The 23,658-nt window shown below is 36.3% G+C and overlaps 1 protein-coding gene across 1 annotated transcript in view; it reads right to left on the bottom strand.

Annotated features, from left to right (window-relative positions):
* Dthd1 (death domain containing 1) overlaps positions 1–23,658 on the bottom strand; it is a 60,674-nt gene that overhangs the window by 10,774 nt on the left and 26,242 nt on the right. Inside the window, exons 7-8 of the mRNA XM_076865146.2 lie at positions 20,542–20,831; positions 13,619–13,863 (exon numbers count right to left, since the gene is read on the bottom strand). Coding sequence (XP_076721261.2) covers positions 13,619–13,863; positions 20,542–20,831 — 535 coding nt within the window. The remainder of the gene's footprint in view (positions 1–13,618; positions 13,864–20,541; positions 20,832–23,658) is intronic.

Raw genomic sequence — 23,658 nt, 5'->3', positions numbered from 1 at the left:
AGTGCTCAAGGTATTACCTGTTATTGCTCCATGTTTTCTTTAAAAATACTATTTCTTGCCTATATTAATAGTTTTAAAAGAAAATCTCATATTTTTACCATAAATGGAAAAATTTCCATTTGTATAAATATAAGAAAATGCTAAACATAAGTACATTAAAAAAAAGTGTTAGTAAGTTTTGCTATCAGCCAAGATTTCCAAACTTCAGAACAATTCTCTGTTAAAAAAAAAAAAAGGAAGTTTTGCAAGTGTTAGATATAAAAATACATTAACACCAACCTGAGATCTATCTACTCAAAAGATTAGAGAAAGGATTAAGAGAACAAGTGTCTCATCATGTGAATCTATTTTTATTATATATATATATATATATATATATATATATATATATATATATATATATTCCTTAGAAAAATAAGTAAAGTACATGCAATTTCAAAATTTGGGGAAGAGCATTATAACTGAGCATCTGTTTTATTTTCTGAGAATGATACTTTTCAGTGTAAACACAAATGGAAAACATCTTTGCCTTTCAAAACTGCAAGGACAGCATTTTAAGGACATTTGAGTGATAAGTCGTCAACAGAAAGTGATGGACATAAATTTGTAACCTAAGCCAGAGAAAGCAAGCCCTTCCCTGCTACAGGAATGGCTGTGACCTCTGCTCTGAAAATGAAGTAAGAGCTTCTGTGCCCAAATGAACAGGACAGGAAAGTATATCAGGCTGCTCCTAAGTAGCTAAGCCTTCAAACGAAGCTGACTAAGGAGCCTGCTTCTGACTCAAGAGCTGAAAAATTCCAAGTAAACAGAGAAACCACCATCCAAGGCTCCATTCCAAACCTTTGTTTCAATAAAAGGTCCAACCACGCTTCCCAACCGGTTCTTTGAAAGAGTTTAATTTTCCGAACACCCTCAAGGGGCAAAGGATGCGAGAGGCAACACAACATAGTGATAAACATGTCAGGCCTAAAGTAAGCAAGGATCTGGCTTGCGCAAAGAATAGGAGGAGAAGGTAGGCATGAAAGGAATGGCTTCGCAGTCCGCCTCTGCTCCTGTGAGGTCTGCAAGCTGAGGCAAGCCATCTAGACGCTTCTGGAATTCTCTAACTGGAAAACAGAAAAGATGGTTCCTACTTGTGCAGTGTGCATAGAGGTAGGCAAAAATAATGTCTGCAAAGGACATGGCCCACATGGAGAATTCAATGAAGGGTGGCAGAGACACACAAATCAAATGTAATGTCCAGATTTTAGGGGAATACTGCTTTGGAGTAAATCAACTGAAAAAAAAAAAAAGAAATTGAGTCAGTAGTTTAATACAGAACAGAGGCTGCCTTGTAGATGATATTAAGAAGTAATCACTAAATATTTTTTTGAGTCGAGCAATGGAACTGTGGTCATTTTGTTTTCTTCTTACCCCCTTAGAAATGTATTCTGAAGTACTTACAGATAAACTGATATGTCTGTGATTCACTTTAAAAGACTGCCACAAGAAGGAACAAGGCCATCTGATGAAGTAAGCACAGCAGAAAATGATGAAAGATGGGTCCATGTGGGTTCATTGCATATTTACTCTATTTTTGTGTGTACTGAAGTCTTTAAACACACACACACACACACACACACACACACACACACACACACAACTTTTCAATGAATAAATTAAAAGACACCAGCATCATCCAATATCCTGTTGTTGTTGTCATTGTGGACCTTCTTACAATTGCACAGTCAGTGTACAACTTCCTGGAGGCAAGTCAGAGATGCTTGGCCCTCACAATAAAAGGAAGTGCCTCTGCATAGAGAAAAGATTACTGAGGAACAAAATAAGAACAAAGTTCAGAGCAAGAAGTTCCAACCTGGGGTGGTCTCCTTGGAAATAAAACTAGTGACTATGTTTGGGAAGCAAATGTAGATCCATATCTTTGTTTAGCTTAGATTTTTGTTTTAAACCCATGCAATATTGCTGTACAGCCAATTTAATGTTTTACTTCTCTGTTATTTTTTTCATTTGCTTGTTTCTTAGGAAATCACTCCTTTTAAGCCTTCAGTCTGACTACGGTTTTGCCAAGGGGAAGAGTTCATAAATACATCTCTCAATCCTTGATGAGCTAGCTCAGTCACAAAAGGAGACAGCTTTAGGACTCTGGTCACCAGATGGATAAATTCTTTGGGAAAACCCAAAGAATCTCAGGAACTGGGGCAGACAGAAGGAAGGTACATCCAGTGATGGATGCAGACATAAAGTGAGCAAGAATCTGGATAATTCAGAAGATACATGTTGAACATATATGAAGTCAGCCAAGGAAAGAAATCTTATTTCTAAACTGGTGTCTCTGGTGGTACATTTTTTATATGCCAAATGGGTAAAGCAGTAGCTACCCCACATGACTGGCAATGAAGACTAGATGACAACTTAAACAAAGCCCTTCAAACATCAAGTGTTCCATAAATGTTAATGCCTGTCATGATTAAAATTGTTGCTTAGAATTCCAATAATTCTGACAGAGGCAGATACCTTTGGCCCATAAAGTTAGCTTATGGGGAAGGTGCTATTCGTTTTTAAAGCAATTCAACAAATCAAGAGAGATACACAACACTGTCAGAACTTATATTACCTTCAGGCTCTTCTCCATTTCACCCATAGACTATGCTTCCTAAGGTTTTTGTCCATACAGAAGACCTTTCAAGTTGCCTAGTGGACTCTAAGCATAATTCTTTCTAGAATATTCCAACAGAATTTTTTTCTGCTTATTTTTTTTTCTCTTTTTTTAAAAATTTTTCCTTTTGGCTTATAGACAGAAATAGCTTTTTAGCCTTTCTGAAAAAAAAAAAAAAATGAAAGTTACTGGAAAGTCCTGGACAGCTACAAACATCTTCCTCTCAGGCCTTACCACAGTGTAAGAAATAACCACAAAAGCCTTTCCTTTCAAAACATGAAAGGGTTCTACTAGACATAACCCAACCCGAAGAAAAAAAAAAAAACTTGGAAAAGATTTTGTCAGCTGTGAATAGATTAATTGCTTTATCAATGTCCCTAGCATGCATTCATTTACTCCTTAAATAGTTTAATGAAGCAATACTGAACTCATCCTAGGAGAAGGGATTACAGAATTGAATGAGGTATGCTTCCAGCACTGAATATCGGCCCCAGAAGGAGAGAGCAGAGTACCATGGTCAGGGGCCCTACCACAGAAATCAGACCAACTTGGTTTCAAAGTGTGCCTGTTGGTCCCAAATTCCAAATCTCTCTAACTCTGTTCTCTTCCTGCCACCCTTACTGCCACCAGTCTCCAGCTATTTCTCTTTGGGGAAAACGTCTCTGTGCCTCGAGTTCTTCAACCACTCACCTTGTCAGTAAATCAGTTGTCAAATTTCTGGCAGGAAATGAGAATAAATATCTTTTATTATTATTGTTACCTAATTACATAAATAAAATTTGTAATAGACCTTGTGTTAGTACATGTGACAGTGCTTTAGTTATACATACAGCGTGATATATATAACCAAATTTTGCTAATTCTTCTTGGGAAAGTTAAGGGCTTCTTCTCAAGAGGTGATAGCAGAGCTAAGTGTGGAGTTGATGTATATCACAAGGGCCACTATGGAAAGAACCTCTGAGGTGGACACAATTGTAATGGGTAAGGGAAGTAAGATCTTAAGTAGAACCAGGACAAGAGATTAATTGGGCAAATATAGTATGGAAAGATCTTGGGGCTAAGATGTGGGCATTTGTGAAGGGCCCAGGTAATTGGATTATTTTTTTAAGAGAGAGAGAATTTTTTAATATTTATTTTTCAGTTTTCGGTGGACATAACATCTTTATTTTATTTGCATGTGGTGCTGAGGATCGAACCCAGTGCCCCGCGCATGCCAGGCGAGCGTGTTACCGCTTGAGCCACATCCCCAGCCCTTGGATTATTTTTTGACAATGGACATTCAGTGTCAATTGAGGAGCTTTAGCAGAATATTGATAAAATAATGCTGATTTGGGGGGAAATAAACATACTGATGATTGTGAGAAAGGTGGCCAAGAACAGAAAAGAGAGCTGGCAATAGGTCTACAAGCAAAAAGAATTATAATCAACCACTAGGGCAATGTTGAGATTTGTGTGGTAGTGCCCCTGGCCATGGCACTGTGCTGTCTCCTTCTGTGGCTGATCTTCAGGGCTGGAAGCATACCTCATTCAATTCTGTAATCTCTTCTCCTAGGATGAGTTCAGTATTGCTTCATTAAACTATTTAAGGAGTAAATGAATGCATGCTAGGGACATTGATAAAGCAATTAATGGTGAAGTCTTCACAGCTGACAAAATCTTTTCCCAATTTTTTTTCGGGTTGGGTTATGTCTAGTAGAACCCTTTCATATTTTGAAAGGAAAGGCTTTTGTGGTTATTTCTTACACTGTGGTAAGGCCTAAGAGGAAGATGTTTGTAGCTGTCCAGGCCTTTCCAGTAACTTTTTTTTTTTTTTTTTTTCAGAAAGGCTAAAAGGCTATTTCTGTCTATAGGCCAAAAAAGAAAAAAAAAAGGAAACAGGAAAAAAAATCTGCTAGAATAGTCTAGAAAGAATTATGCTTAGAGTCTATTAGGAGTGAAATGAAGAAGAGAAGAGGCTGAAGGTAATATAAGTTCTAACAGTGTTGTGTATCTCTCTTGATTTGTTGAATTGCTTTAAAAAGTAGCAGCACTTTCCACATAAGTTACCTTTATGGGCCAAAGGTATCTATCTGCTTTTGTTCAGAATTATTGGAATTCCAATGGGGATGAAATGCAAGTTCAAACAACACCTAAAAAGCAAATTCAAAGAAACAGTATGTTATACCACAACACAATAACTCAGACCAGGGTCCCAGAGAGACCCCCTCCACAACTCCCTCTCTCCCCCATGGTCCTCCCGCCTCCCAGCCCCATACACATTCACTCTGCCACCAATGCCTGTTGGTCCCAAATTCCAAATTTCTCCAACTCTGTTCTCTTCCTGCCACCCTTACTGCCACCATCTACATCAATCCCTCACCATCTCTTCCATGGACTCTTTAGTAGCTCTCTAATTTACCATTACTAAACTCATCTTTTTCCAATGGCGAGAGAGTGATACTAAAAACAAACTTGATGACTCTTCTTGCTAAAATTTTCCAATGACTTCTCATTACTAAGAGAGAGAGATGAATTTAATCATAAACTAAATACCCACATCTTCATCCTCAATTATAGCCATTCCAAGAATACCAATCGATGAGTGATTCATCTGCTTAGTCATATGATAAGGGTCTCTGGTTTGAATGTCTGCCTGACATGTGTTTTTCAGGTCATAAAATTGATCACATTCTCTGGATGAACTTTGACAGAAGGCCTTGTTTATAACAGTTTCAATCATTTGGTCAACCTAAATGAGGCATTCAAAGCCCTCCATGATCTTTTCCAAACTTATTTTCAGTATGACCTTGCCAAATCTTCCACTCTGACCCCACAGGTATATTCATTATCCCTTCTTGAACACACCTCCTACTTTTCTGCTTCAGTTTCTGCTCCTATCGCCCCTCCTGACAGAATTCACTGTCATCCTCTCCAGGACCTAAGCATCCTTAAATCCATCTTGCTATGTGAAGCACCCCCAAGTCACCTCAGTCCTCCAGAATTGCTCCCTTCTCACTTGCTATCTTGGCTGTTCTTTGATAATCACCAGTTCCTGTCTTTCAATACTGTTATATTGTATTTGCTTATTATTTATCTCTTGCATTGTTTTACAATTTTTAAAGTATTTATGTTTTACTTCCTGAACTGAACTGCAATTTTCTTAAAAGCTAGAACTTTGACACTTATTACTATTATATTTCAAGTCCTATAAAATATCTTATATATGTTAGGCCCTTATTAGTATTTGCTAATTAATAAGTTGACTGGTGTATCTGCAGGGAAAAAAATATAGTTAGAAAATTGCTTGAATTAGTAAATGTTACTTTTTACTTTTTAAAAGTTGAATTTTAAGAGCATAAATGCAAAAATGCCAATTACTCTTTTACTTATTGAATTTTCTTAGGCAAGAATTTCCTTTGTAAAAGAATTATTGAAGCCGGGCAGAGTGGCACATGCCTGTAATCCCAGTGGCTTGGGAGGCTGAGGCTGGAGGATAGCAAGTTCAAATCTAGCATCAGCAACTTAGTGAGGCCCTAAGCAATTCAGTGAGACTCTATTGCTAAATAAAATATGAAAAGGATCTGGGGATGTGGCTCAATGGTTAAGTGTCTCTGGGTTTAATCCCTGTACAAAAAAAAAAAAAAAGAAGAAGAAGAAGAAGAATTATTAAAAGCTACATGACAACCAAGTATTCAATTTCGGATTTAGCTATTCTGTCCTCAAATGAGACAAACTCTCCACTTTGATGAACAAGGGTTGCAGGTTAAAGAAAGAGGAATAGGGGAGAGAGGAGGAGGAAGGAAAGAAGGGAGAGACAGGGGAAGAGGAAGGAATAGGGGAAGGAGAAAAGAAAGAATTTCCTCTGATTAAATTGGTGAACAAAACACTTTCCAGATCCTGTTTCTGAATAAACTAGCTTTATTCATCTTTCTCCCATATCTCTTAGTGATGGGGGTACAGCTGTATCTTTCTCTGAAGCTCATTCTGATGGCTTTCAGGCACATAAGACCAGAAGTATAAGCCATGTCAAGGGAGAGGCAAGAAAAGTCAGAATTAAGACACTGGAAAGAGAGGGAAGGTTTGGAAAACTTTCAGAGGAAAAAAAATTAATATAAATATAATACTTCTATTTACTAAGACTCTAGTGACTTTCTCCTATTGATAGTGGGGTATGAAGCCCCTTACTCATAAATAGAATTCCCTGTAATGTAGAAAGCATGAAACTAAGTTACAGAAAACTTTTTAAAATTGCCATAAGTTAACCATTCCTACAAAAACAAAAGGAACCACAAAACAAAACACCCCTGATTTCTTTTATGGGGTTTAAAAAATGCATATGCTTTTTCTAATCATTTTCTTAATACCAACCAGTAAGACAGTAAGTCTATTTTATTCTTGAATTCTAATATAACTTTGTAAACTTTTGCAGCTTAAAAGCTGAAGTAAAGCTGAATAATCTGCAATTGTAGACATTTTTCATACCTCAGCCTCACCTCATTTAGTCAAGATCACTTTAGTATTTCACATTGTTAGAAAAATTAAAGAAAGAAACCATGCCTAGCCAGGCAGGGAGATGGTAAAGAAAGTCCAAAATTGTGAGAAAGTGGCGACTCTAACAAACTGAATCTGCACTTTTCCTCTCTTTGACATAATATGTTATTTAATGCAGTGAAAAATGTAAATGTTGGAGCAGTGTCAGGATTTACTAGAAATGACAAGTCATGAGTTCAGTTATTTAAAAAAAAAAAAAAAAAAGGGAAGTTCAACTAAGCAAAACCTGGGTCAAGAGATGGCTTACGTAAATCTGTAGTTTAGCTGTTCCTGGGAAACTCCCGGCCTCAGAGAGACAACAGCCATCGGCTCTGAACCCCTTCCTTCCTTCAAGGCAAAACTGTCAGAAGCAGGTGGGAAGAGTAAAAGGTGGCCACAACACAAGGTGACACAAATGTCACAGTAACCCGTCTGACCTATTCAGAAGCACATATACATACAAAAAAAAAAAAAACAAAAAACACTCTTCCCACTTCCTTCCACCTAAAAAAGTTTTGAAGTGTTTTTTTTAACTTGCTTTGTTTCTACCAAATTACAAATATACACACTATTAACTGAATTTTCTTCAACACTTCTAAAAGGAGACTGAGAAGCAATTTAGAAAAGACAAGGAGGCAAATTGATCTCTGAAGCCATATATTTTCACATCCAAGGCTGATATGAGCATTTCCAGAAAAGCATCTTGAATACGAAGTTTCACCCAGACCCTGTCTATCTTCCAAATCTCCTGGCATCACCACACGTGTACACTAGCGATGGTGGCCTTCCCTGCAGTCTTTCCTTCACAGAGCCTAGGTCCCTGTAGTGTCCCTCACTCTGCCAGAAGCTTTCCCAGCTACACAGGCAGAGGGGCTTCTGGCCACTGTTTGTCATCACTGGTGGGTCTTTCCTGGCTGTGCCACCTCAAATTCTGTCCATCTTCTGATGCTAATTTATTTTCTTCCACAGTACTTCTTACTTTTCTCCCCACACTTTTGGTATTTAAAATGCAAGTTCTATTTATGAACTCATTCGATCATTCAAAAAAGTTATTGAGCATCTAAAATATGCCAAACGCCCTGGATATATTCTAAGACTGAGGACCTTGGAGCACATCCCCATGGATGTATGGGATCGTATTCCAAGTGAAACTGGGTGTCATTTTAGAGTTTGAAGCAGAGCAGGTAATGATTTGACTGTGGGCTTCAAGGGTAACTCCTCCCTTTGAAAGACTACAGAACAGGGGTAGGGAAGGATAAGGTCGTGCACACAGCAACAACACTGAATGATAGGACCATGGGATATAGTGTTTAATGAATGAATTAATATATGAATAAATTAAATATGGAAACTGAACGAGTAAAGACACATATCCTCCCAAGCATAAAGTAAAAGCCTAGAAAGTGCCTTCAAGTCTTCTGGGCATCAAACAGCACATTAACATCACACCTTGTAATTATATGTGTGCTAATGTGTGTGTGTGTGTGTGTGTGTGTGTGTGTGTACACATATACAAATTTACTACTTTTATAGAATAATAAATAAAATGTAATAATAAGTAAAAGTTTTTTTCTGGGCAAAAAAAAAATATTATTGCCTAATGACCTACAATAATATCTTTGAGATGCTTATTTCTCAACTTTCCTTAGAGTTTGTTTCTGTGTTTGTTTAGTTGTACTGGGGATTGAACCCAAGGCCTTGTACATGTTAGACAAGCACTCTACAAACAGAGCTATATCCCCATCTTCTTTTCTTAAAACTTTGAACTTACAGACAAAAGATAACTTGAACCTGTATTTACTCTGTAAACAATCTCATCAGTACTCCAGATCTTTACCGAGTTACAGAGATTGCCTTGTTTGGGGTGAAAGTTTATATACAAGCATCTTTTCAAGTTGGATAGTTTTGAAAAAAAAAATGTGTTTGAATTGAATTTGCTCTAAGTAATGTTTAACACTTTGATATCTTTTTTTATGTATGGAAAAGGTAAACAACAGCATTTATACCGCAAAAAATATTAACTATTTTTCTTCTGTTATGAAGAACTTTTAGTTTTGATAAATACCTTCACATAATTTATGCTACATGTATAGATAAAGCTGTGTTCATCTTTAGCAAGGTGCTATAATAAGGCTAGCTCCATTTCCTAAAAAATTGTACATTCTAATATTGCTTAGCTGAGTTAGGAGTTTTCAATCCTGAACTTTGTAGAAGTCTGTCCTCACAAAAAATAAAGGTCATGGTTTCAATTCCTGTTTAGGTATGCTAACTATAAAACAGGAAAAAAAAAAAAAGTTTCCACAGCCACAAATTCTTTCTCAACCCTGACAAACCTTTTTTTTTGTGTGTGTGTGTGTGTGTGTGTGTGTGTGTGAACACTTTGGGCACAAGAAAGGGCTGAGGGAGTGAATCTGGAAAGCCCTGTGCAAACCCATCTGGGAGAAAAGGAAAGTACAGATGGCGTATCAGCAGTGGATTCATCTAGGAGAAGTAGCAGATGTTGAAAATGTACTATTTTTAAATGTGCCAATATAGTTTCAAGATTATCAACTTCAAGGTTGGATACTTTGAAGACTGGCAGAAATTAGCGCATTCATCTCGTCATTCACAAGTATTCATCAGGTACACACTATGCAAAGTGGAGCAGGACCCGGTGTGGATCTTCACTGTCCATGCACACCTGCTCAACTGGGAAGGTGACACCCTTAAAGAAAGGAACTTTGTTCTGGGTGAGAACAAGAAGAAACTTACTCTTAATGTTTAAAGCATGGATGCACATCAAGTGTATAATCAGATACACAGTATTTCTTTGGTATTAAATTTTCATGGAGAGAGGTGATTAGAGAATACAAAGTCTAAGATGACTCCCAAGGAAGTCAATAAAAATTTTTTTTAAAAAAAAGCCTGAGAAACTCTAGTCCATTGGGAAGAAAATAAACATATGATTTACAATGAAACACAATAACTAAAATGACAGAGGAATTATAGAATGCTGTGGCTGCATGTACCAGCAACATCTAACCTGGTACAGAGGGGAAATCCCACCGGGGTTATGGCTCAGTGGTAGGGCGCTTGCCTAGCATTAGTGAGACACTGGGTTCAATCCCTGGCACCACATAAAAAAAAAAAAAAAAACTGAGGGGAAATCCCAGGAGAGGTCACACTTAAGAAGAGGTATAAGGGAGGGCCAATAGGAATTACCCAGGCAAGTGGGTGGGGAGTGGTGTGCCAGAATCAAACAGAGAAAAGACTAGTGAAAATTCCCTGGCACATCACTCATAAGACTTTCATCAAAGGAAATCTATATATACCCCTAAATTGACTAGCTTGGCTACTTCATGAAGTCAGATAAGCCACAGAGAAAACACAGATAACTGAGAGCTGAATTTGTGTCACAGTTTTGAACCTTGAGACAGTTCTCTCTTAACATTGGGGCCTTTCTTTAAATTGTCTGCCATCCTCGCAGTAAGGTCTTGAACACTATCTGCCAGAGAATTCCAGCCCCAGTCATGTCTCCCTCTAAACATCCCATGGAAATGGAACATAGAGCTTTCTGGAAGACCTATGCCCAGTGGAGCTGTCTCCAGAGCAGCTCTAATATACTTCTCCACTCCAAATCTTTATGTTGATCCAGTCAACTCATGAGCCTTCTAGTGGAGGGTTTGTACAAACAGGTTCCAAATTATTGACAGAAGTAATTGGAATAGTCCTTCCAATGACTATTTTTTGAATTTCCCATGTACAGTTCTCATCACTGATGGAGAGATCGACCATGGGGAAGGACAGACCAGGTCCTTCACTCATGGACTTTGCTTTCTCAGGGAGCAAAGGCTGATAGAAAACATGTGAACAAATTATAAATATAATCATTCCACTTATGAATGAGCTTCAGGAAATAAATCTAAAGAGGATTACAGTTAAAGAGTGACTTTGGATAAGGAGGTGAAGAATAAAGATAACAACAATGTGAGCTGAAATCTGAATGAAAAGAACCACCTACAAAAGTCAAAATCATCTTTTCTAGCCATTTTGAAAAGATAAATATTTGAGATGATGGATATGCTAATTAGCCTAATTTGATCATTACATATTGTATACCTATATCAAAACAGCATGCTATAACACACAAAATACATATGCTTTTTTTTTGTGCTGAAAATTGTAGCCAAAGTCTTATACATGCTAAGAATATCCTCTACAACTAAATTACATCCCCAACCCAATATGTACAATTATTATGTCAACTAAACATAAATAAGCACAACAACTATAAAATTTCCAAAAAAAGAAAGAGCCAGCATTGTGACTCTCAGAGTAAATAGTGCCCTATATGCAAATGAAAACTCATAGCAAGAAAACTGATCATGGGTATACACTTATATAGCTATACAATTATGAATAATATGCTTTGCAATTGGCTCTGCCATCCTAACATGCCTTGCAGGAACCCCAAGATCTCTTTCAAACCAGGACGTAAGAAGTTAATGTTTCTAGAAGCCTGTTTCCCTGGTTGGTTTCAATTTGGTTGGTTGGTGTCCATATCATATCATTTGTTAAATATTTCTAACATCATCTCCAAACTAAAGCATGGTATACTGTATTGTCATATAACTTCAAAGATGAATCTAGAAGCCCTCAACTCTGTCCTGTAACCTTGACTGAGATACTACCTTTATCTGCTACCTTTATCTGCTAAGGAGGCAACAGCATGATTGTGAAATCCAGGTGAAGAAGAGTTCCTGGGTTTGAATGGTAAGCTCTGCCACTGACTTAGCTACAGGACCCTGGACAATTTGCCTAAAAATTTTCTATTTCAACTTCTTATAAAATGAGAACAATGAAAATGCCTCATAGAATTTTCTTGAGGATTTAATGATAGAACGCATATAAAGCATTTGAAAGACCTTTGGCATATTTGAAACCATGATGTTATTCACATGAAGTATGAATTTCCTTCACCCTGACTTGCTTTTTTTATATTAAATTTCTAACAAATTTCAAGGTTCTGATAAAATGCCATAATCACTACAAAACTTCTAGCCTCCAGAGAAGCCATTTCCCACCTGTGAACAACTGCTAATGCATTGCTTATACATTAGTATAACAAGGAACCTTTATGTAAGTTTGTATACATATTTTGCATGCTCAGTTGGGTTGCAAATTAACATCAAATAATTCTGCCCCATATAAGTGCAATTTGAGTCATATTAAAAAAGTAAATAAATGCAATCTATTTTAATAACACATATAACTTGATATAACCAAAATAATAAATTTTACCACGTAATCAATAGGAAGTAATTTTTAAATGAATTTTTTTTGTACGAAGTCTAAAATTTGGTGCTTTTCTTACTCTTACAGCACATTTCACTTCAGAATAGCCATATTTCAAGTGGTTGATGATAGTCACATGTAGCTAGTAGCTACCATTTGAGACAACCAGCTTTAGGTCATATATTATCTCCTATAGCTTTGTATTTATCATAATGCCTAGTATATTCCTTGTTCCAGAAACTCAATTAAAAATATTTATTAGTTAGGGGCTGGGATTATAGCTCAGTGGCAGAGTGCTTGCCTCACACATGTGAGGCATGGGGTTTGATACTCAGCACTACATAAAAATAAATAAATAAATAAAGATATTGTATCCAAAAATATTTTTAAAATATTTATTAATTAGTTACTTATTTTACTGGTTCACTTACAAGTAGGACTATCTATCTGTGGAGAATATTTCAGCTATTTATGACATAAAAAGTAAAAACTGAAAAAATAGTTTTCTTTAAATAATAAAATATTCTATTCTTTATAGGGAGTAATCAAATGAAATTTTCAGTTATTTTTCCCATTAAGTATATAGTGTAAATACACTAAGTCATAAATAAATTATATACAAATAAAGAAAATGCATGTATTTGTATGTTGAATGTTTGAATAAATATAATGTATTTACTTGTTTGATGTGTTTGAATAAATAATTCAACCCCACTTTCTGATAACAGTAACAATATTACATAGGAGTAATTAACTCACAAAATAAACATACAGGATTTATTAAGGCTCAGTGAAAATATTTTGATTCCATTTCCCAATCAATGTAATTTTTCCTTAAAGTGATACACTCCTAAATGTATTCAATGTTTTCATAAATGATTTCCCAGCTAGTCAGATGTAGTTACAGAAAATGAATAACATTATTTCCATAGTCATTAACAACATACTGTGAGGAACAGATTAATTTGAATTGCTCTATTAGAAAAACTGATATGAAAAAATCAATCCTAATATATATTTTACCATTCTAACATTGGGCCTACCTACTTCTTCTGTTTGAGATTTATTATTATTTTTTTTAAAAAAAACTTGTATATTCATTTGCCTGCAGAACTGTCTGTGATAGAGAATTACAAAGAATTAACAAAATACAGCATTCAGGAAAGTACAATAACTCACCTTTGGCAATTTCAATGGTAATTTGCAAATTGGCACCTCATAATGATTTTCATTAAGTATGAGAGATTGGTCCAGGTTGGGAACTATCTTTTCCTTAGGTACTTTATAAACTACAATGGTTCCCTTATAATGGGGACAGCTGTAGTTTCCAAATTCATCCACCTCTTTGATTTGGAGTTCCAGCCTGGGTTTTCTTTGCAAGTGAAAAATAAGTTGATATTCTTTTCCATAATCCTTCCCATTGCCTAAATGGAAGTAAAATGCATTCGTTACCATTAAGATGTATCACTTTGTCTTAATTTTTAAAACCCAAATATTCATCCAATTTCTACATATAATTAAAGTTTCTTGTTGTATTATTGCATCTTGTCAAACATAACTTGGAAAAGCAGCAATCGGTTAAGAACATATTATCACTAGAAGAATGTTTCATTTGTTGGTGGGTGAGGTACTCTCTGGCTATTTCTAGATTTAAAAATCTTTTCTTTTTTATTTTTTCCCCTTTTGCTATAGCAAGGAGCTATTAGAAATATTCAGCTCTTTCAGTATTTTTTTTTTGTTTGTTTGTTTGTTTTTGGGTTTTTTTTTGGTTTTTTTTTTTTAGAAAGAGAGGGAGAGAGAGAGAATTTTTTTAACATTTATTTATTTTTAGTACTTGGCGGACACAACATCTTTGTTTGTACATGGTGCTGAGGATCGAACCCAGGCTGCACGCATGCCAGGCGAGCGCACTACCACTTGAGCCACATCCCCAGCCCTCTTTCAGTATTTAGAAAATTATCTTCAGTCTCAAGAATTACCTTTGTCCTTTATCTTGTTCATACTGTGTTGTACATTATCACAGCCTCACAATAGATTTCTAGTACTGTATTCTCCTATAACTGTGGCTATTCAGGTTGAAAGGAAAATTAATTAAAATTAAAGAAAGTTTCAAATTCCACTCCTCACTACATTTAAAATGCTCAGTAGTAACACATGTCTAAGTGGCTACTTCACTGAATAGCACAGATATAAAACCTTTTCTTGTTTTCAGAATGGACCATGCTATTTTAGAACTTCCAAGTGGGATAGTTTGGGATTTGTGTTGAAAAATTTGTAAGAAATTTGTAAAAACAAACAAACAAAAAAGTAGTGGATGCTCCTAAAACAATAATCTATGTAAGAATTCTCAACTCCTCAGTGAAAACACTGACATGTTTCTGAACACAACCTTTCACTTATGGGAGTTTTACCATGTCGATGTGGATATTTTACACTGATATTGCAACAGCAAAAGGGACATCGCTATTCCCCAAGGTAACTTTATTACCTTTTGCAAAATATATAGGAAGCTATAATATGGCAGATAAAATAACATGTTTTAGACATAGAGATCTGGAGTCAAGTCCAGCCACCATTAGTCTACACTACACTGTTGGTCAAAGTTCTTTTATGCCTCTGAGTTTCTTGTGTCTTAACTGTCTTTTCTTAAAACAGGAAAAATAAACTTATCTCGTAGGATAATTCTGGGGTGAAATGAGAAAATATATATAATGATTGTCAAAGGGCCTAGCACAGACTAAGTGCTGAATAAACAGTAGCAAAATTAGCAAACAATAAGAATCAGGCTTCTATTATTTTCATATGAATGCTTAAAAATCAACCCTTACATTGTTTTGTTAAGAATGTCAAGATGAAGCTTTAATATCTGGGTTGGAACTTCTTTTGTTGGCCATAATATAGTTGATTACCCAGAGCTCTCACAGAAGACCTTTCTTTCATTTTGCCCAATAAAAGAAGAATTCAGTGATAGAGGAGAAGACACCTCTGTCTTTCTCCTGTTGTGACTGCTAGATGCCATTTTGGTGAAATTCTAAAGCACAGTTAAATCTAGAACCAGAATATATGTAGGTTAAGGAAAGCAAAGATAGATAGATTTGCACAAGTCTGTATTTGAGGGGCAAACTGGAGATGTGAACAAAACAGATTTCTAAAAAAGGAATGACCAGCCAGGGTTGTTTCTTAAAAGAGTTTTACTTTGGTTTTTTAAATAAGATAAATTATCTGGGTGATTAATATACATAATGATTGTCATAAAAAGTAAAAACTGGAAAAATAGTTTTCTTTAAAGAATGAAGAATTTTATTCTTTATAGGGAGTAATTAAATGAAATTTTCAATTATTTTTCCCATTAATATATAGTGTAAATACACTAAGTCATAAATCACTCAAGTAATAGCTGGTTGACTTCTATTTCCTGCCACTCAAGTACTATCAAGAAAAATATTATTACTTTGATCTGAATAAAATCTTGCTTAGTAGATTTCTCCTTCCTTCCTTTAAGAGACATTATATTCCTTGCCAGGTGCACAATTATTCATAAGGAATTATTTATATACAGGATATAAGAATTTAAAATGAGTCATAGCTATATTGCTTCAATTCAGATCTTAAAGTATATACTTCTAATCACCAGTTTTTTAAAAGTAAAGATCAGTAATCTCTAAAAATCACATTTACATATAAAACCAGGATGAAATTATTAGTGTTTACTAGCAATAAATAGAGTGATCTAATATTAGAAAGCATCATGGAAATTTTTTAAATCTAAAGTTTCATTGTTGTATAACACTGCAAAAAAGGACAAATAGTATGAAGAAATTTCACTATTCCATATTTTTCTTCCTTTTCTGACACATTAAGAGTAGAAGAAAAAAATGAGAATTATTTGTTGCATATCCAAAGCCTGAAATCTACCACTAGTTGACTTTTTGAGAATCATTTTCTCTTTTTCAACATACAAAGTACATAGAACCTTGTAGGACCCTGAAGTACCAGCTGGTCAATAAATACTTGTCACATGAAGCAAAATTCACTTCTATTTTGCAACTGATTAGATGTTTCTCATGGCAATATATTTCCTTATGGCAATATACTTTCTTCTTAATAATGGAAATTGAATGCTTTTCATTGATGTTATAGAAAGTTGCAAACATAGAAATATATGCTTTTACTTAGAAAAGACAGATGAGGAAACAGAAGGGCCAGCAATAAGGGGAACCCAAAAAAAATCCTAATAAGGAGCCTTAGCTCAGCTATTTCTATAATCTAAGCCATCCTCTATGACCTCTTCCTCTAAGCTTCAGTTTACTTGCTCAGTTAACTGCAGTGGCTCCTTAACTGACCTCTTTGTGTCTACCCCTTACCTTAGTCATAATCTCCCTCAAATCATGCCACTCCTTTGCTGAAAATCCTTTGTAGATCCCCACTTTACTTAGTATAAAAGGCAAAGTCCTGTCAAGGGCCTTCAGGGCACTATCAATCCTCACCTTATTTCCTGCAATCTCTCCTCACTCCCTCTGACCCAGCCATGCCAGGCCCTAATGGGCTTCAGATACACAAGGCCCATTTCTGCCTCCGCTCACCTGCAGTTACATTCCTTGTGCTGGGGACCAACTCTCCTGAGACAGGACGACAGCTTACCCTCTCACCTGCTTAGGGTCTTTGTGTAAATGCTGTTTTCTCAACAGGACTCCCCTGATGACTATGTAAAATTGCAACACTGCCACTCTTCCAGGACTCCCTTTATCCTTTCCCTACTCTATTCTTCCAGAACACACTTTTCAGCCATGTTAAGCAGTACGTTTTATTCATTTATTTACTTCTTCTCTATATCTCTTCAATAGGCTATAATTCATATGAGGGCAGAGAATACTTGGTAAATATGTAAAAGGATGGTTATTTAAGCATCTTACACATGTCTAGGAAAATGACTTTCCTGGGTCAAAAGGTATTTAGGGCAACTTTAGGAGACACAGACCTCCACAGAGCATTCCCTGGTTGTTAGGGGTGTTGCTAAGGGTGTCATTACATAAAACCTTGCAAAAGCACTTCTCAGCACTTTCTGGGTTTTCTGTGCACTCGGAGCTTGAGTGCAATGCAACATAAAGTCTAAGTGCTGAACTGCCTCTCCAACCCAGGAAAAGAAAGCAGCCTGTAGCTCTGTCCAGAATGACAAAGACCAATACCAAACCACAGAAAGCATCTATCTAGCTTTTATCCTTGAAGGCATAGACATAAATCTAACTCAAATGATTCATCTGTATTATTCATAAGTGAAAAGAGAAATGTGGGCATTTCTCAAAGGATAGTCATCTAAATTTGTTAACTAATGTTTTAAATACTTTGAACCATTCTTAGCACTATAAAGTCAAATCTTTCTACAAGCTTTTGTCTCTGTTTCTTCCAACATATACTCACTGAGGTCTTTTCTGGATGTTAGGCACTATCCTAGGTGCTGGGGACTGAATGGTGTGCACCAGCAGAATAGCCCCTTTGCTCATAGGACTGCCATCAGAGAAAGCGGCCTTGGTCATCAAATGAGTAGATAGAAAATTGTGACAAGGGACATAAAAAAAGAAGTGAAGGTCTTCAGAAGTAAAATAAGACTCTGAAAACAGTAAGGACTGATATAATCAGGGAGGATGGGGAGACATTTTTAAACATGACCATTGAGGTGAGATACAGAGATAAAGTCGGAAAGAAAAGAGGGTGAAAGGGATTGGGATGGAAGAGAAGGAGAACCCTCCAGGCAAAGATCCTCTGGCTTCATCACTTTGAGATTCTCAGACTACCCCAGGCTCTGATGGAAGGATAGATATGTATTCTTTACTGAAGTTCTTGTTCCTCTTAGGCGGAGAAAAGTCCAGTAAGGTTTCAGGTCTGAGCATGATTTCTAAGAAAAGCAAAGTAGAAAAGATCCTGGCATCCTGCCTGACTCCCTTTCTTTGAGTGAAGATAAGCTCCTTGACTTCACCTATGTGAAAGAATTGTACATGGACCTGCTGACTTCACACACTCTTAATTTAGCATGCATCCCAGACTCCATTGCAGACAATAGGACACTCAGTTCCCCTGCCTAAGAGAACAACAGTAACCAACTCCTGTTTAGAGTAGCATGTAAACACAGCTGCTGTTCCAAGTATTACAGGAAAATCATTTGCATCATTATTTGGGTGGGGCACTTCTGGTTTTTGACTATCTTTCATTAGAGAGATTTCCCTACGTGGACATGGTGGTTTCTGCTCTGAAAGCTGAGTACAAAGGGGTTTTTTCCTACCCTTCATTCCTCTACCTCTTCTTCTTTCCTTTCCCCTTTTCTGACTCCTTATCATTCATGCAATAAGTCTTATCAGGAGCTCAGAGATAAAGCCTGGGCATGTGGGCAAATGCCCTACCATTGAGCTACATCCCTAGCCCAGTTATTTTTTAAAGCAGCAAAGACCCATTGGGGTCTGAAGTCATTTCCTGAATTAGAGAAAAAAATTCTTTCTCTATACAATTATTGAAAGCTGTTCACATACCAGGCACTATGTACCAGGTTCAGAAGATATAAAGCAAGACAGACATGCTCATTGCCTCATGATATTCTGTTCCAGCAAAGAACACAGTATGGTTATATAAACTGAAAGTAAACCTATAGATAAGAAATTTAAAATTATGATAAAATTGATAATGTGAACAAAAAATAACACTACATATATATGGGGATGGGAGGTTAGCAGCTTGTATCATCTGAATCTGAGGTTTTTAAACTTTCTTGTGCCACAGATCCTTTTGAAGTTTAGTGAAACCTGCTTAGATTCTTCTGAGAGTCATCCTTTAAATATATAAAATAAAATATATGGAATAATCAATAATGTCATTACATTGGAATATAGTTCTATCTGCACATTTCTTGATAATTCACTGACTCCAAACTTAATTCCTTCTAAGGCATGTTAAAAAGCTTGCATATTATTGTAGTTACAGCAGAGAGTAATAATAAGGATTTAGCTGGGCATGGTGGGGCATGCCTATTATCCCATTGGTTCAGGAAGCTGAGTCAGGAAGATTGTAAGTTCAAAACCAGCCTCAGCAATTAGCAAGGCCGTAAGCAACTTAGTGAGACTCTACCTCAAAATAAAATATAAAAGGGCTAGGGATGTGGCTCAGTGTTTAAGTGCCACTGGGTTCAATACCTACTACTACTACTACTGCTACTACTACTACTAAAAATAATAAATGTTTTCATCAGAGAAGTAATATACAGATGGTACTGGACTTATGATGGGTCTACTTCCCTATAAACCCATCATAAGTTTAAAGTATCTTAAATAAAAAATGCATTAAATATACTTAATTTACCAAACACCATAGCTTAGTGACAGTGCACTAGAGAGTATGACAATCCAGTGGCCAACAGGGAGCTGCAGCTCACTGCCCAGCACCACAAGTAGAGGAAGTATCACAGGGCATATCACTATCCCAGGAAAAGATCAACACTCAAAATTCCAAGTTCAGTTTCTACTGAATGCATATAACATTTTTACCATGATGAAGACTAAAATTTCAATTCAAACCATCATAAGTCAGGGACCACTATGATTCATGTTTTTTTTAACAAATCATAGTTACTGTATGGAAAGAGATGGCATGTGGCAAGAGTTAAGAAAGGAGCATGGAGGGGGCTACTCAGGAAGAAGAAGACCCTGGCTTGGGACTGGGAGATTCATCATGGAGAAGACCCTTTCTAAAAGAATGTCACTTAGTGGGCTGGGTTTGTGCCTAATCATAGAGTGTTTGCCTAGCATGGTGAGGCACCGGGGTCGATTCTTAGCGCCACATATGAATAAATAAAAATAAAGTTCACTGACAACTAAAAAATTATTTTTTTAAAAAAAGAATGTCACTTAGAATCTAGCTCTAAAAAAAAAAAAAGAAGAGGCGTCCTCTGAGGAGAGAGGAGACTGGAAAGGAAGAAGTATGTCTTTTTCTCTTCCTTCTTCCTGCAAGCTTCCCTCAATTCTCTGAAGGTTTCCTTGGTGATTCTAGTTTAAGGAACTCCTTCTGAAATTTGTGGCTTGAAGACGATAGAAGACATAAAGAGAATTCTCTATACTTACTTGAACCAAATATGTTTCCAGTAAACCTTAAAAGCAGTTGTTCTCCTTCTCTTACTTGGAAATGACGAGATGACTCTGGAAGTCCTCCAAATCCTTCCAAGAGCAAGTCCTTAAGTGTCTGGTTTAAATCTTTAGAAGGCACCACTAAAACAACCACTCTGTGTGGATTGTCCTTCTGGTGGGACAAAACTACGCAAGCAGTGGTGCTGAGCAAGGCATCCTCCAAAGACTTCACAAAAGAAACCAAATGGCTCTTGTCCACAGTGGAAGAGAGGTGAAGTACAATGAACCTGCACAGAAGAAGAGGGACAAGACCACAGGGGGACATGCAGCCTCACAAACATCACCAATACCTAGTAATAGATCAATATCTTTAAAAAAAAAAGCCCTTATCATCCAAACTTTCCTTAAAAGCAGATGTGCTGATGACAATCCAGTTACAGTCATGAGTGACTTTAGTGAAATCCTTGGCAGTCAAGACATGAGCTCAGATCTAACTAAATTCTAAAACATGACCTTAAATAGAGAAGTCATACAGGCTCAGCTCTAAAAATGACATCATACCTTAAGTCATACACTAATGAGTCACATAATGTTTCGGTTGATGGTAACCACATATACGATTGTGGTCCCATAAGATAAAAATGGGCCTAAAAATTTCTATCACCCAGTGATATCACAAACATCTTAACATTATAATGTAATACATTACTTACATGTTTTTGGTGATACTGGTGTAGACAAACCTACCACATTTACAGTCATATGAAAGTATGGCACTGTACAATATGTGAATTTACATAATAGTTGATAATGAGGATACATGAGTATGTCACTGGTTTATATATTTCTATAATGCACTTTCTATTGGCACTTAAGAGTGATTTTATTTTATTTATATAAAAGGCGTTAACAATAAACCAGATTCAGGCAGGTTCTTTTGGGGTATTCAAGAAGGCATTGTCTTATAGGAGATGACAGCTCCAAATATTTCATTGCTCCTGTAGACCTTCCAGGGCGACATGATGCCAAGTTGGAAGTCAGATACTGATGACCCTGACCCTGTGTAGATTAAGGCTAATATGTGTGTTTGCATCTTACTTTTTAACAAAAGTTTTTTTTTAAATTTTAATTCAAGTTTTAAAAATAGGGAAAAAAGCTTAGAGATTAAAGATATAATAAAAGAAAATATTTTTTAAGTTGTACAATGTGTTTGTGCTTTAAGTGTTACTACAAAGGAGTCAAAAGTCTAAAAACTTTAAAAGTTTATAAAGCAAAAATATTCATAGTAAGCAAATTAATGCATTAGTGAAGTTTTTAATTTAATTAATTAATTAATTAATTTATTTATTTATTTATTTTGTCAATTTAGTGCAGCCTAAGTGTAAAGTATATGATCCTAGCTCTCTCATTCACTCACCACACCCTCACTGACTCACACAGAGCAACTTCCAGTCCTGCAAGCTCCATGCATGGTAAGCGCCCTATATAAGTCTACCATTTTGATCTTTATACTGTTTTTGCACTGTACCTTTCTGTTTAGATATATTTAGATACACAAACACTCTTGTGTCAAGATTGCCCGTAGTATTTAGCACAATAGCTTGCTTTACAAGTTTGTAGGCTACAGCACACAGCCTTAGGTCTGATGTACTCAATACCACACAGGTTATTTAAGTATATGCTGACGTTCACATCATACCACAACTACCTACTTATGCAATTCTCAGAACATAGCCTGTCTTTAAGCAGAGCATGAGTATATTTTAACTAGAATTACCAAAGTATTACTTCAAAATATAGAAGAGAGATACTTTTAAGATAAACTATTTACTCCTTATAGGATGGAAAATATATACCATAATAAAGTGGGAACTGAAATATTCATCTCTATCTCTGTGTGGTATTTTTTAATACGTTTTTAGTTGTAGATGGATGTAATATCTTTATTTACTTATTAATTTTTTTATGAGGTGCTGAGGATGGAACCCAGTGCCTCACATGTGCAAGGTAGGCGCTCTACCACTGAGCAACAGCCCCAGCCCCTGTATGGTAAGAATTTTTATGATGAATTCTGTTATGGGTTGAATTGTGCCCCACCCTCAAATCCGTAAATTGCAATACTAACCCAGAGTTAGCTTAAAATGTGAATTTAATTGGAGAAAGGGTCTTTACAGAGGTAATCAAGTTAAGGCAAGATCATTAGGGTGGACCCTAGCCCAATATAAATGGTGTCACAAAAGGGGGATCTTTCAACACAGGAAGGCGTGCAGAGAGAACACCATGTGAACAAGAATATTGCTATCTATAAGACAATAAAAACCTTGGTACTGATCCTTTCCTCACAGTGCTCAGAAGGAAAAAAAACCCTACTAACATTTTGTTTTTGGAATCCCAGTCACTAGAACTGTGAAACAATAAATTTCCAGGTTTCAAGTCATCCAGAATGTGGTATTTTGTTACAGCAGCACTAGAAAACTCATACAGACCCATAACCCTGGGTTAGACCAGTCATTTTTTAGTTCATTTCCAGAAGTTGCCCTCCAGTTGCCCCTAATTCAGAGAAGCCTTCTCCCACAGACAAGGACTGACTGATGTGAGGGCACACAGCCAAGCTCCCTGGTAAGCCAGAGCCCTCCTGAGGTATCAGGAGGGGAAAGACTTCAGTTGGAACCAGAGTTTTCCTATCTTCCTCCCTGGCTCTACCTCCTTTCATTTCCTTACAAGACTGGCCTAAGAGGCTCCTCAGTAAATAAATTGTACTTTTAGAATTTTTTTTTCTACAGAATTTTGATCCAAGATAATTGTAGATGTAAAGTTTTCATTATAAAATAAAGGCTATCTTTAGAGATGGTGATTGCCCTCTCTTCATGAGTGTCTACTCCTCATGAACCTTCAAACTGATTCAAATGCTCCTCGTAATGGACCGTCTAGAAGACATGGAAATGAGAAAGCAAAATGAGGGCACTGAAATAACCAATTCAGTTCATCTATACATAGTTATGAGATGAGCATAGACATGAACAGTTAATTATTATCCCCGTGAATTTCAGAAACGAAGATACCATTTTAAAAGTATTCTGGAGTTGAAAGAAACCTATAAAATGAAATCTTAGT

This window comes from Callospermophilus lateralis, chromosome 8 (assembly GCF_048772815.1).
Source record: "Callospermophilus lateralis isolate mCalLat2 chromosome 8, mCalLat2.hap1, whole genome shotgun sequence".
Classification (NCBI taxonomy): Eukaryota; Metazoa; Chordata; class Mammalia; order Rodentia; family Sciuridae; genus Callospermophilus; species Callospermophilus lateralis.
The sequence above is the reverse complement of the archived record's forward strand: the minus strand, read 5'-3'. Positions and strand labels throughout refer to the sequence as shown.